The sequence below is a fragment of the Pteropus medius genome, unplaced genomic scaffold (genome assembly GCF_902729225.1).
Source record: "Pteropus medius unplaced genomic scaffold, Ma_sr-lr_union100, whole genome shotgun sequence".
NCBI classification, from domain to species: Eukaryota; Metazoa; Chordata; class Mammalia; order Chiroptera; family Pteropodidae; genus Pteropus; species Pteropus medius.
The window spans coordinates 25,015,290-25,030,356 of record NW_024342471.1 but is presented as its reverse complement, the minus strand read 5'-3'; the positions used below and the strand labels follow the sequence as shown (position 1 = coordinate 25,030,356).

General features: G+C 52.5%; 1 protein-coding gene and 1 long non-coding RNA gene across 4 annotated transcripts; one reads left to right on the top strand and one right to left on the bottom strand.

Moving 5' to 3' along the window:
- Nucleotides 1-419: 419 nt before the first annotated feature.
- Nucleotides 420-10,665, bottom strand: NELFCD (negative elongation factor complex member C/D). Of its 3 annotated transcripts, none has more exons than XM_039864717.1 (15): nt 10,513-10,665; nt 7,724-7,839; nt 7,384-7,493; nt 6,480-6,589; nt 5,341-5,448; nt 4,725-4,877; nt 4,391-4,521; nt 3,660-3,825; nt 3,248-3,382; nt 2,702-2,841; nt 1,854-1,968; nt 1,291-1,386; nt 1,070-1,210; nt 615-744; nt 420-526 (listed from the first exon to the last, which is right to left on the bottom strand). In XM_039864717.1, the coding sequence occupies exons 1-15, from the start codon at nt 10,627-10,629 to the stop codon at nt 492-494; spliced, it is 1,803 nt and encodes a 600-aa protein (XP_039720651.1). In that variant the 5' UTR covers nt 10,630-10,665; the 3' UTR covers nt 420-491. The 3 variants fall into 3 exon arrangements, 2 of the variants coding, with proteins under 2 accessions (XP_039720651.1, XP_039720652.1); XR_005653210.1 differs by having other exon boundaries at nt 427-526; nt 1,159-1,210; XM_039864718.1 differs by having other exon boundaries at nt 427-526; nt 7,724-7,836; nt 10,513-10,662.
- Nucleotides 8,994-12,644, top strand: LOC120603886 (uncharacterized). Its single transcript, XR_005653211.1, has 2 exons — nt 8,994-10,317; nt 11,399-12,644. It is a non-coding gene; the product is annotated as an uncharacterized LOC120603886 (long non-coding RNA).
- The last annotated feature ends 2,423 nt before the right edge of the window (nt 12,645-15,067 follow it).

The following is a 15,067-nucleotide window of genomic DNA, read 5'->3' as shown; positions in this document are numbered from 1 at the left end:
GCCTGTTTACACGAGAACACTCACCACCAAGATTCACCATAATCTTCCAACCCATTAGAAAGGGGGCTTCTCATCTTGTTCTTTGGAAAATTAAAAAATAATTAATAAGCAATAAACAACTAATCAGGCCTTCCTCAGCAAAACGTGTATTTCAAAATGACTCCTGGAAAGTGGTTCATTTATGCCTCGCCACCCGGGTGGTGGGAGGCTGATATAGTTGGCCCCACCCCATAGAGGCACTGTGAGGCCCTGTGTCCTCCTTGTGTCCGGGGGAGGCACGCTTGTGGAGCAGCCTGCCCACAGGAGAAGGCAAGGGCTGCTTTCGTCCACATCTCAGTCACTGATGCGCGGTGAAGCTTCCGCCGAGCTGCTTATCCACTTCCTCCCCAAAAGTACATTTCCAAGATATTGAGCTGCTTGTTTCTGGAAATGAATTTTTTTCCGCCAACTGGTCTAGAATGTTCTGCTCCAGCCCTGGACAGTGCTCTGAATCAGTTCACCAGGATGAAGTTAGACTTGCAGTGAGCTACAGGAAACAGCATAAGTCACAGGGTTAGAAACGGGGTGAAAACATCACGCTTAAAACTGCAGCAGAGGGACACCCAGTCGCCTACCTATGAACTCCGTCACGGGATCGTGCTCGCCTTCTGTCTTGATGGTGCCTGCGATGCTGTCATTCTCCAGGATGGGGAGGAAAAGCTGCACAAAGTCAGAGGTGTATGGAGGGGCTACGACGTCCAGCACCTGCGGGAGGGAGCGGGGTCACTCCTCCCCGCAGCCCGTGGGCCACGCGTGGCGCACAGGGCGGAGAAAACTGCCCTCCCCTCCCTGCTTCTTGCTTCCTGTTGCCACAGCGGTCTCCATGGTTAAGACACCCGGTAGTGGCCAAGGTAAAACATACTACGCTGCCTGCATGCAGGTGCCGGGAAAATTGCTATGTCTCCGTCATCAGCACGATTATCAGAAAGCACAGTTCTCAGAGTTAGGTGCAGTACGAACTAAATGAAGCCAGAAAGGGCCCTGCTAGTGTCAACAGTATGAAAGGGGAAACGAACGGGGGGTTGCTGACCTCGGTCACAAAATAGCGAATGAGTGAAATGTCAGTGTCCAGCTTCTCCAGACACTTTCGGATGTAACTGACCACAGGAAGTACATAACCTCGACTCAGCAGGTGCACCATCCTGTCCAGCAGGGTCTTCTTCAACTCAAGCTGCCAGAGTGCAGGCAGAGAGGTCCGTTAAAATGGGCCCTCCCCAGGCGGCACGACAGACCCGAGGGCCACCCGCTCACCTGCTCCATCACATCCAGCTGGGAATGCTCCGTCTCAAAGAGCTTAACAAGCAGCTGTAGGACCTGGGGGTGCAGGAGCTGGTGGCAGGTGCTGATCTATAAAGACCAAAGGGAGCCCGGCTGAGCAATATGCTTGGGTGTCCGGGCTCACCATCGGCGCACAGCCGCCATCGCCGTCACAGCTGCCAGCCTCTGGGCCATCCCTCAACCTCTCAGGGCACTTGATAAAAACCAAGTTGTCTACAGAGTCAACGGAACTGGTTCCTTAGAAGGAAAACGCCTGTTGAGGACAGGAAGAGCTAGCTCAAGAAGAACATTCGAGCTCACTGAACAGAAGCGCTGGCGATACCAGCACACGCGGCGCCAGGCACAGCGTGGCGGGCCCTCCGATGCCGTGGCTCCATCCGGCATCGTGTTCCTACGCTGGCGGGAGGCTGCGAGGCCACAGGGACGTAACTCCTATGACAGTCGGCGCTCTCACCGCACACCGCCTCGACATGCAGAACCCATCGCTACCGTAAGGGAGGCTACCCACGTGCTGGAAAGGGCCCCGCAGCCCCTACCTCGTCCAGCAACGCGAGGTGGACCGGGGTGTGGTCGGTCTGCAGCTGGAAGTACCTTGGCTCTGACACAGTCCAATCCACCCACTTCAGCACCCCCATCGCTACCACTGGAAACCTGCAGGTAAAGAAGGCAGATGGCTTCCTTTAAACAAAGCTTTTAAAAAACCAAACACCAAAACAGAAACGTTTAAAGACCAAACCCAGTCTATCCCATTAATTCACCCTTCCCCATGCCCTGCCAGGGAGGCACTCACTGGTGCCAACAGCCTGATGAGCCCCGCGTCCTCCCAGAGTGCACTGTGAGAACCACCCTCACTCAGTTCCCGGCTTGCTCTGAACCACTGCCCTGGCTTAAGAGGAAAAGGGCATCCATGCAAAATGCTCCGTGAGCCCGGCGGACTGGCTTGAAGTGTCCTATGATCTAGGAAACCCTTTCCTTGTCCCTAGTACAAATTACCAGGGGAGAGTCAAATGCCCAAGGGAATGCCCTATTTGTAAGCTTTCCCTAGTGGATTCTCATTTACATAACTGGCATAACCGCAAATCATTCTACGTAAGCAATACTTTGCTGGTCTGACTCTTACTGTAAATAGACCCTTTCCTTCAAATCAATTTTTCTAATTTTGGTTGGTCTTCCTTTTTCTTAGTCTGATTTGTAAAGAGATTTCTGCCAAGTAACACCTAAAAACTATACTGTTGAAACAGTTTACAGTTCTCTAAATACGTTCAAAAAAGGGAAAAATAAAAAAGTATTTCTGCATGGTTTTTTTTTTGAGCTTTTAATATGAAAATGCAAGCTACCTCCTCCCGGAAGGATGAGGTTCAGAAGCGAGCGCCGCTCCGCTCACCTGATGCACTGGTACAGTGTGCTCAGCTCGGCCACCAGTTCGGAGGCCCCTTTGTTCTCGTTGCAACACAAGTTGTGAACAGTTTCAACAGCTTTCGACGTGGACTTCAGCTCGTCTTTGTTGATGCTCACTCGCTTGTTCTAAGCACACACACACACACGCTGGTGAGGTCGGGGTCACCTGGTGCTGGCGGCTTCTCTCTGCAAACCCCCTCCCTGTCTCGAAGGTCAGCAGTCAAGTTAACTGCCACGTTCTGCACTCATACGGGACACGGAAACAGAGAGCCAAGCAGAAGGCATCTGTGGCTCAGGGGACTCAGTCTTGTTCCTTTAGTCAAACTTCCAGTGACTGAGAGTAAGTACTGGATGCTACGCACACTTCCCTGAGACACTGAGCACTGACTGTTTTCTGGGAAACACTAAAAAGACATTTCTGATAGAAGATGGGCTCATGATTTCTCGCAGACAAAATTCCCAAGTGATGCCAAAGAGAGGAAGGGGTGACTCGTCCCCCACGGGGTCCAGGAACCCACAGAGCTGACGGTACCTTCTTCCAGGTCTCCACCACGCTCGCGGCGTACGCCAGGATGTGGATGTACTTGTGCTTGTGGTCCTGGTTGATCCGGGCCCCGGGTTTGAAGAGCGACTGCATGAACAGGTCCAGGAAGGCGGGCCCCCGGATCTGAGGAGACACACAGCCCGCCACACAGGAAGGCAGCGAGATGGCAGGGAGGCCCTCACACGAGGGGCTGAGGGAGTGCCGCCCACACCCGTCCCGCCCCGACATGCACAGACCCCGTGGGTGACGGGAAAGGGCCCAGAAGAGGACAGAAACGTTTCAGCGGGAATCCGCCCTCGCTGACTTTAGAGAATTAAGAGAAACGCAGACTTTCTAAAATAACCCTTCCGACTGGCACTGGGGATGCACCATCTGATTCTAAAAATGAAAGGCAACCTACGAGTTCAACAGGAGGTGGGTCCATGCTGGTAAACATCTTGAACAAGACTGTGATGTCGGCCGGGTTCAAGGCCCCTTTGGACAACATAGCCCCAAGGGCCTGACAGGCTCTGGGGTAGGAGGCAGCTGTGCCCAACGCTAGCGTGATCTGGCTGGCATCGTGGCCTCTTGATGAAAAACAAACCACACATCCCGTAGTTGGCAAGGTGGGATATAACGTTAGTAACCCCCCCTTCCTCTTTCCTCCCTCCCTTTTCCCATTTTTAATGCTGTGCATTGTCGGGATCCCTCTGTTTTTTCAGATGGCTGTCACTCGATGGTACAGTGACTGGCCCATGATAACAACGCTGGAGCTAAGTGGGAAAGAAGGGATCAAATACAGCTCACAGGCTAAGACTCCATTAGCAAAAGGAAGGACGACAGCAGCTAATTCTGTTCGGAGACGAACACGACACAGCAGACTGCGAGTTCGGGACCTGCTGCTGTCTGCCAGCGACGAAGCCCCGCACGTGAAAGCACGCGTTCGCCGATCCCTGAGTGCGGCGAGCACCGCGCACTTAACACACTCATCAGGGCGATGCTTGAGCTCTCTCCGTGCGTTTAGAACCACTGGGCTGCGGGCGGCCTCCCTAGGTGTCAAGTAAGAGGACCCAGTCCCCATGTGGAGGCGGGGCACCGGGGCTGGCGGGGGACACACGGCGAGGGGGCGGTGAGCACGACACTGCCTCTCACTTCTCCTGGGCGAAGCGCTGAACCTCCTGAGCGATCCTGCGCACGGCGGAGCCGCCCTGCTCTTCCTGGGCCAACACGGACATCATGGCCTGGGCGAACAGGTACGTGTGCTCGCCGTGGCACACCATCTTCTGAAAAGGTGCAGGGGGAGTTTGGGGTTCAGGATGGCACAATGACAACGCAGAGAAGAGTCGGATGTGAGCAGCACCCCCAACACAAAGCTCCGGTCTCGGAAGGAGCCTTGCAACCAGCACATTCTCTGAAGGCAAGGGGTGTCTCCTCTTTGCAAATGCCCGACCCCAAATCCCCTCCTAATCTGAGACAAAGAGCTTACGGCAAACTCGGGCAGATTTTTTTCAAGGTTTTCTTCTCCTCCATCCAGAATTGTAGCGAGGGAGGTACGAAGTACTCTGGAAAACACTTCCAACTGCTGGCAGGCCGTGGACACGCTGGTTATCTCTCCTTGGTACCCCGCGTCGGAAATGAGCTACGATATAAAAATAAGAAGCCCAATGAACTGTCAACAGTAGGGACCACACGTTTCATTGAAAGCGAGCTTGCTGTCAGTGTCTGTAGTGAGAAGCGACAAGCAAGCACTGGTCTCAGGTCTTGAACCTTTACTCCAACCCCTAACCAGGCGTGTGGCTCGGTGTCTGCGTGTGCAAGATGAAGGAGACAGACCAGGCGTCCTCAAAGGCTCCTCTCGGGGCACAGTGGCCTCTATAAATACGTTCCTGCCAAATCCTAAACCTCTGTCCATGTTGCTGCAGAAACAGATACGAATTCCGTGCTTTTCTTTCTCAATGTTAACACTGACTAAAGTGCCGCGACGAAGGCCTTTACCAAAAACGTAACTATGATCTTTCAGAAGAAAACGCCACCCCACCCAACCCCGAATCACCCTCGCTCATACACACTTCCACCTCGCCCGACCCTGGCACACCTCCTACCTTAACGGTGAAGTTGAGCATCAGACAATCTGGATGGGCTTCAGCCAGCTTGTAAAAGAGATCTCTCCACGTGGTATGTGCGATCATTTGTTCAAGCCACGCCGGGGTCTGCCAACACACAAGCAAAGGGCGAGGTGAGGGGCCCAGCTGTAGCTTCGGTGAAGATTCTGTTGCATAAACAGTCACAGGACGCTCTAGCTGAAACAGTGCCGCCGCCCTAAGTGTCCCAGAGCTAGTGATGCCACACGGGCAGCGGGTGGCAGAGCTGGAGCCCTGAGCGTCCCCTCACAGCTTCTGGAAGATCCAATGCCACACGAAAGCACGCCGAAAGGCGCCTGCTGGAGACACTGAGAGTCTCGTCCAGCGGAGCCGCGTCACACGCACAACTAACTCATGCTAAATCAGCTGCGTGCCCTGGGCACATGGAGAAAAAGGCAGCGGACACAGCACGGCTAGCTCTGCCCAGCGCCACGCGGAGTGGCCATGAACACGTGCCTCAGCTCTCATACCGTGTGGCTGACGGACCCAGGGCCACCCTCGGACTCCGCCATCCATTCGTGCCAAGGCCGGGCTCCCCACAGGCTGCCCCAGCCACTGGCTGAGGGTAGCTGGGCCTCTAAGGCAGATCAGTTCCTAGGGGACACAGGTGACTGTGGCTTGAAGACTCTGCGGAGACACTGCTGAAACTCTGAAAACTGCACTATGGTCTAAGACCTCCTACCCAACAATCCTCCCTTCCCTCTCGTCTTCGGGGTCAGACCTGCATCGGCGCCCCCCAGCCTCCCCTGGCCCCCACTCACCTTCCCTCCCAGGGCTGTCCTCCAGAACCTCCTGCACACCTAGTCCTGTCCTGGCATCTGCTTTTCGGAGGCCCCGAATGAATATACCACACGACTCAAAGAGCCTGCACCTAGTCGGCATGACAGGGGAGCTGTGGAGCCGCCGTCCCGTCCCCGAGCTCAGTGCCTGGGTGCCCCTCGGCGTGCCAGAGCTCGCTACACCGAGCACGCAATCTGTCCCACACCGTGACTCAGTCCCCAGCTCTACGGTACTCCCCTCACAGGCCGCACCCCAGTGCGCACACGAAATCAGCAAAAGACCCCAGCGACTGGTGTTAGAAAAGAGAGAAGACTCCTCACCTCTCCTTCCTCCGTAAAAATAGAATCTGCTTTGCGGGGGTCAAAATGTTTGATCAACAGACTCTTCAAGTGATTTTCCACAGTCTCCTGGACCTGCAGTGGCTCAACGCCTGAAAGAAATGGCACTCCCTCAACTTGTCGTTTCACTTTAGAAAAAGTAGACAGGTCGAAAGGCTGTCTGTGAATCCGCCATCACAGAACCGATTCCGACAATTTAGAATTTTGGACTCTTATAAAAATTAGTATTAATCATAGTCAATGGTAAGAATCAGCAAGAAGCACAAAGCAGAACACACGAGGACATTCTACCTTGCCATCGTGGAGAGGACAGCTAAGGACCAGGACAAACTGCAAAACGGGCAGGTAGGAGGATGGAAAGACACACCCTCGCAGAGAAGGGAGCAGATGCCCGCCAAGAGACACTTGTACCTAATCACCGTGACAGCAGCGAATGGACTGGTTTCCGGACAGCACTTAATCAGTGATGTCATCTCGCCCGGTTCTGTGATTTACAGTAAGGCTCTGCTTTGATCATATTAGCCGAAAGCTATAATCAGACCCAGTCGTAAATTGTCCATCATTTGCTGCCTGCTATAACAGACCTCTTAAAAACGACACACTGAACATACACTCTATAATCCTATAATTCTACAGCATGGCAGGGAAACAGCTCAATGAGAATCACATTAGCAGCCTGTCTGTAAACCTCAGTTATTGAATCAAAGATAAAAACTGAGCAGACAGAGATGGGTAAGAAGTTCAGTTCTTTCTTACTTACGTCTTAAAAACCAGGAAAACAAAGAACCTTTCCAATTTATCAGCATTGTAATGATTGAAAGGTGTTTATTTTTGAAGGGGGAGAGGGGGTGGTGACCAGCCGGGACAGGGGCCACCCACACAGCACCTGTCTGAATGAGCCACTCAGCCAGCAGGTTGACGGTCTGGGCCACCGCAGTGTAGTTCTCTGACAAGAGCTGGATAACATTCTCAGGCGACCCTCCCGCCTGGAAATACCTAGAAGAAGGAACATAGCAGCTATCACACGAAAACGAACGCATACAGGCGTGGGATGGATGACAACAGGGAGGAGCGGAGGACACCAGGTCATGACGATTTTTAAAGTGTGGAGGGGCCCCTGGACAGCACCCCATCGTTCTCACTTTCGCATATCTCCTGGGTCTATTACAAAGCTTTCTCTCAGTCACCCCCACCCTCCTCCCAACGCAGAGAAGCGCCTCGCACACCTCTTCAGCGTGTTAAAGATGGACGGCTCCATGATGTAGTCGCGGGTGGAGAACTTGTGGAGGCATTCTTGCTGGACCTCCGCGTCGTCCTCTCCCTCTCCATAGTCTTCCTCCTGCTGTCGGTAGGTGCCGTGAGCCACGTAGTTTTTCATTAATACGAATATCCTAGGATCTCACCTTAAATGTGTCGCACTGTCCCTTTGAGAAGTGCTCCGCATACATTATTTCACCCGACTTTCCTGAGGATCCCATGAAGTGAGCCGGACAAGTAATGAGTGGCTAAGACAAGGAATCGGGATCCAGAACCACACCGAGGGGGTTTGTATCGCGACTCCGCCCTGGTGAACTTGTGTCCAGAGGTCATCTGAGTTCCCTCGTCTCTCTGGGTACCCGTTTCCTCCCTATTAAAGATAATCACGGTACCCGCCCTCATCTGGCGGTTGTGAGGGTTCCACGAGCTAACTTTTGGAAGAGCCAAGCACAGAGCCTGGCACTGAGCGAGGCTGCCACAGCTGCAGCTACTACTGTTTGCACTGTTTCATACGCGCCCTCTACCGCCTTCCGGCAAAGTCAGAAGCAGCGGTTCCTGAAGGCACAGCCATCACTCCGCTGTTGAGAAATAAAGATCACCAACTCGCTCCGCATCAGGCCTGGCTAGATTCCCAGTGCCGCACGGAAGCGCCCTCGAGCACGTTACTGAATCTCAGGACAAGGCAGGACGAGGATGCGATGACTATGGACGGAGTGACTCGCGGTCCGTCCAGCTTTAACACTGTCATCCTAAGTAACAAGCAGAAGCTTTACTGTGCACTGAGCACTGTGTTTAGGGAACCTAAGAATATATAAGACAAGATATGTCTTTTTCCACCAAAGGAGTTCACAAGCGGGGAGACCAAGCCCCACACAGCTGACTCTAACGTAACAGGGTGACAAGAATCAGCCAACTCTGGCTCTCCTCTTATTTTTGTAAATAATCTTTTACTAGATTATTAGCTTTTTAACAAACCTAACATCCATGGCTGCCTTCCCTGTAACAGCAGAGCTCAGTTGGGACAGAGGCCTGTAGCGCCTAAAGTACTCAGCTGGCCCTTTACAGAGAAGTGTCCACCCCCTGGTCCAGACCCATATGCCAAGAGCCAGCGCTCTGATGAGGCTGGACTCCTTCACTGGGGAGACTGGGGCGTCTTCTCTCAGACCACGTCTTCGTGGGGCCTGTCCTTGAACAGGCCGGACTTCACCCCAAGACTCCTCGTCACATCTGTATTCTTGGGCTCCTACCCTGGACCCTCCTCCTCTCTTCTACATCTTCTCCTGGGCCATGCCGCCCCCCTGCTCACAAACCAACCTCTCCCCCCATCACCCACCCCTCCTTCTCCGGACTCGTTTCCATGCAGCTGTCCCACCAGTATTCCAAACTCATCAGATCCGAAACTGGCCTTCTTCCCCTAGAAACAGATCTCCCTACAAGCCATGTTTTAGTAAGATCCCATCAAGTACCTGTTACCACAAACCTAAAAATCGTCCTCAATTTCTCCTCCGCGACTCCACCCCCCACGTCCTGTCACAAGAGCCATCGGTTCCCTCTCCCCCCCGTCTATCGGTGTGGCCTTTCCTCCCATCTTCACCTCCACGGGTCCTAGTGTCATGCATGCTCACAGCAGCGACATCCCCTAATGGCACAGCCTCGTTCCTTCCTTCACACACAGGCCATGATGACTTTCATAAGCCACAAAACTGATGTCTCTCTCTTGCTTCAAGGTTCCTCCCTCTCTCAGAAAGACATCTAAACTCTGCATGACCTTAACCTTCCACCCGGTCACCTGGCAGGTCTCATCTCTGCCACTCCCACTGGCAACCTGCAGCTCTTAGCTTCCTCCACGTGGACCTGACGCCACAGCGGCCTCCCAGCACATCTTTCTGCCTTCCACAATGCACCTGGCATGGCTTCAAGAGACCAGAATTTGGGTCACAAAACTTGGCCTACCACTATCTCTCAAAATCCAGCTCCTGTCACCTGTCACCTTTCTTGACGTCCTCTCCCTCCTCCAAGCAGTCGGAATGAAGCTGAAAAGAACATCTGGTCCACCCCTGGCATCACTGAAGGCCTATCAGGGTCAGGGGGCTAAGCCGGGGGCTCCTCCGGACACGAGGGTCCCCATCCTCCTGACAGTGGGGTGGAGACCCGGCTCTGCCACCAACTGCATGAGCTACCGCACGGAACTGGAGGGTCCAATTTTAAAAATGTGAACAGTGGACTAGATGGCCTTTAATACGCCCTAGTTCTAACACCCTGTGACTCGACGGCTCGATGTGACAAGTACTATGACTTTGAAAGGATGCTTCAAACGCCAGCCCACTGCCAAGCTAAGTTTCTCTCATCTGGACCACCGGGGCGATGAGCGGTTTGATAAAGTGGCAATGGAGACAAAGGACCTGGGGACTACTAGCGAGTAACTGCGCCTGGCCCGACGTCAAGGGTCAGCGGGTCACCACGTGTCACGAGCCCGCCACTGGGGAAACTGAGGCCCCAGTGACAGCAGAGGCGCCGTGCCCGCCCCGCGGCGTTCCGGCCCGGCCTCCACCCCTACTAGTTTGTGAGTGCGGAAACGGAGGCCGGTAGGCCGCGTGCGTGACCCTCAGCGGGCAGCGGCGTGAGGGGCGGGCCCGCCGGCCGGGGAATGGCGGCGGAGGGGGGCGCGCTGTGCTTGAACCACACGGTGACCGCGGGGCCGGCGCGGCGGGGGCGGAGGCCAACAGTCCTCTTTGGGGCCGCCCGGTGCCCCGCTCACCTGGCCGCCGTCCGCCTCGTCGCCCCACTCAGCCGCGCTCGCGAAGTAGTCCTCGTCCATGATGGCGCCCGGCGCGGCCCCAGACATCCTCTCCAGCGAGCGAGCGCGCGCGAGCATGGCGCATGCGCACGGCGGGGGCGGGCGCGCGCGCAGCCCCGCGGCCTCCCGCGGCCGCGCGTCTCGGCCCAGGAGGGGGCGGGGCCTAGCGAAGGGGCGGGGCAGGAGGGCTGCCACTTGCTGGTTGCCCCAGGCGTCCAGGCCTGGCGAGAGCCAGGCAGGGGGCGGGGCGGGCCTAGGGGCGGGCAAGCTGCCACTTGCTGGTTGCCCCAGGCGTCCAAGCCTGGCGGGAGCCAGGCGGGGGGCGGGGACTAAGGAAGGGGCGGGGCAGGAAGGCTGCCACTTGCTGGTTGCCTCAGGCGCCCGGGCCTGGCGGGAGCCAGGCGGGAGGCGGGGCCTGGACGAGGGGGCGGGGCTTCCCCAGGGCGTAGATCCCAGTGCCTAGGGCTGTGCAGAGCTGGGCTCGATGCGGGCTGAGAGAGCGTCCTGAATTGACCCAGGAGCACAGCCTGGTTGGGTCCTTGGAGTTTTAGCTCTGCTTAGAAGTTTTGAACTAGACTCACGGTTGTCTGGGTTCGGGTCCCAGCTCCACCCCTTCTTCTCGGCAACGGTCTGTGCTGAGAGCATCGGTTTCCTTATGTGACAGCTGGGCACATAGCAGGGCTGACTTATCAGGCTCAGAATTTGGGGCCCATGACAATGTTTTAATTTCTTTTAAAATCGGAAGAACGATGACTATTATAACAATGAATCCGGCCTGGGTTACATATATGTAACTAGTATAAAGAACTAAGTGTAATTTAATATAACTTTTCATATTTCTTTATAGAAGAGCCCGCGAAGGCAAAAGTGCCCGAGGCCCACAAATGTCGTAATGCATCCCTCGTGGGCACCTGCCGAGGGCAACCGAGATGTTGCTTTCAGAGCCCACACAGCACGCTCCGCAGCAAGAGGCAGGAGGTCCAAAAGTGAGCGCGAAGATCATCACAAACTGTTCTGGGCAGAGACGTTAACACCATCTGATATAGATGCCCTGAGGTAATGCCCACTTCGGTAGAGAAAGAGCATTAGAGACAAGAACTCGATATATTGATAATAGCGACGACATACGAAAGGCCCGCCAGGCAGGCGCTGGGCTTTCATCCATTCCTCCTTCCCTTTACTTGACTGCTGTTTGTGGAATGAATGCCCTTACGTGCTGGCCCTTACGTCAGGTTTTTAACTGAGGGCAATTGAGAAGGATTCAGTACAATTATGTATGGAGAGCACGGAGCTTGCACACAGTCGGTGCTCAGTATCAGTCATTCTGACGAGGACGAAACGTTTGGAGGTTTCTCTGGTTTGCGTACTTTGAGGGAATGACAGGATCATGTCTGGGTGTTTTGAAGCCGTGTCCCGTAGCCGAGGCAGGAGGCCTTACGGAGGGAAGCTTGGAGGTGGGCATGCAAGTGAAAAGGACTCAGAGTTAAAGGGGGGCTGAGAAGGGGCCACGGGTGTTGCTGTGAGCTGGAGGTTCAGTCTGAGAACATGGCAGCCTTGGGGGTACCAAGGAGCAGTCCCAGAAGATGCTGCTGAGACTTGCAGCCGATGTGCCAGAGAGAGTGCACGGCGGAGCCGGGGAACCTAGGCGGAGGGCAGGTCTGTGCAGGGGACCATGATGAGTTTGCTGAGCTCCGACCAGGACGTGCTGCATGCATTGGCGGCGCCCTTCAAACACCCATGCAGAGATGCCTTGCGGGCGGCTGGAGGTGTAAGTGTTCAGCTCTGGATTCAAAGAATCGACTTCTGGCTTCTATTCATAAAATTAAAATGTATTAAGTTAATGAGTGCCCCTGCTGACTTCTTGTTTCAGGGTTCATTTTCATGTGCGTTCTGAAACGTTTGGAAGAATGGGTGGCTGTTAAACTCCTACTCCCCCTCTGCTTGGATTTGTTTTTTTTAAATAGTGTCTAAATTGAAAGCAGGCAGATTGATATATGTAGAACTAATCGCTTGTATGGAAGCTGAGCTTATTTAACTCACCTCTCCCTCAACCAAAAGGTTACTCATTAAATGGATTAACAAACAACCGCTAATGAAAGCATTACATTTGGTCTATAAGTCACAATGATTTAGAATAATTGAATCTACAGGTCTTGTCTCCTGAGATACTGTTGACTTGTTTTTGAAATGCCTTATCTAACATGTCCAAATGAGCTTGTGTTACTTAAAATACATACTCTAGAGTCATTTAAGATATTTTCCTGTCGAAGAAAAATTCTGGTGGAAAATTTCCATGGAAATAAGGAGTTAGTTTCACTTAATCCATATTCAAGAAATATTTACTGAGTGCCTTCTCAATGTTATGTGTGGAGATGTAGCTGAAAACCATAGGCATGTCTGTCTAGTGCTAATAGAAAAAAAAGAAAGAAAAAGAAAAAGAAAAACGCCATCTCTGATAACGGGGAAAGAGAGGAGGGGAGGGGCTAGAGGTCAAGGAGTACCTTTCTGGGAAAATGACATTTAAGCTGAGACTTCAGGCTTGCACCTGGAGTCCAGGGGAGCTACAGGACAGCCTGGGATGCACGGGACAGCCCCCATAACAAAGAACTATCCACCCCCACTTCTCATCAGTGCCAAGGTTGCTAACCCTGTTGTCAACCACCGTTCCTCTCCTTTGGGACGTGTGTCTCGGTTTGTCACCATACATCCGTGGCGTGCCGCTTTGATTGGAGTCTGTCTCAGTGTGACTGTGAGCTTCATGAGAGCTCCAGCTGTGGTTCCTGTTCACGTGGGGTCCTCCACACCTGGAACGACACTACTCTCATTCACTGGCCCAGATACCAGATGCTGGGCAGTATCTTTCCCTCTCTTTTTGGTTAAGAATATCTTGATTTTCCTGTGGACAAAAACTTCACCGTTTCATTTGGTCTTGGTGGGTGCATCTACCACTGTACTGTGAGCATATGACCCACAGTAGACTAATTAGACCCGCTTTTGTTTTTGCAAATAAAATTGGAAATTTTCGTAAGTAAAGACGGAGTAAATATTGGAAAACGGCAATGCTCGTTCGTTCGCGTCTTGTCTGTGGTCGCTTTCACACATGGCAGCAGAGTTGCGACAGAGACTGTATGCCCCGCAAAGCTGAAAATATTTACAGTCTGGTCATTTACAGAAAACATTTGCCAACCCCTGACCTAAAGCCATAGTTCATGAATTCTCTCTGCCGAGATCCTTGGAACTGCCCTGGACATTTTTAAAGCCAGCTCGTTCACTTTCCCTTCAATTCTGTCACCTTTCCAGTAATATTCCAGTAACTCCCTTTGGTTCATCCAGAATAGGTTTCAAGTGTCACCTACAGAGCCTAAAGTAATGGAGCCACCCAACAGATGTACGTTAAGTAGCTTAACATCACACGAGGTTGAATGGTGGTCACCCGAAAGAAATGTCCATGCCCTGATGGCCGCCATCTGTGACTGTGACCTTGTTTTGGAAAAGGGTCTTTGCGGATATAACTAGACTAAAGGTCTCAAAATGAGAGCATCCTGTACTGCCTGGGTGGGCCCTAAATCCGATAACAACCGTCCTTATAAGAGACACGGAGGAGAAGGCCACGTGAAGACAGAGGCGGGATCGAAGTGATTCTTCGGCAGACACGGCCGAGGAGAAGCCCGGTGAAAATAAAAAAGGAAAAGGGAAGACAAAGTATTCCCCTAGAGCCTTCCGAGGAAGCACGGGACTGCTGACACCTTGATTTTGGACTTTGGGCCTCCAGAATTGTGAGAGGATAAATGTATCTTGTTTTAAGTCCCCAATTTATGATACTTTGTTACAGAAGTCATAGGAAACTAATACAGACAGCTATTTCCTAATGCTCTTAGGATGCCCAGTCTCCTTCAGTGTTTACAGGACTTTTCATGGTCTTTTTTTTTTTCTTTTTTTTTTTTAATCACTCTCTTTCGTTTTTAAATAGAATTATTTTCTGGGTACAGATATTTCCCATATACCTCCTGTCTTCACTCATGCATAGACTCCCCCAATATCAATATTACCTACTAAACTGGTCATTTATTAAATTTGACGATTCTCTGTGGACACATCTTTATCATCCAAAGTCCATAGTTTACGTTACAATTCTCTTGGTGTTGTATATTCTCCAGGTTTGGACGAATTTGTAAATTACGTATCCGCCTTTACAGTATCATACGCAGTAGTTTCTCTGCCCTAAAAATGATCTGTGCTCCAGTACGCATTTGTCCGCTCCCCCAACCCCTAGCAACCTTTTATTTTCTTTTGCCTTTTTTGCCTTTTTCAGAATGTCACATATTTGGAATCATACAACATGTAGTCTTTTCAGACTGGCTTCTTACACTTAATAATATGCATTTAAGTCTCTTCCATGTTTGTGCGTGTGGGTGGGGCTTGTTAGCTTATTTCTCTTTAATGCTGAATATATTCATTTGTCTGGATGTATCTCAGATTACTTATCAGTTCATCTACTGAAGGAAGTCTTGGTTGC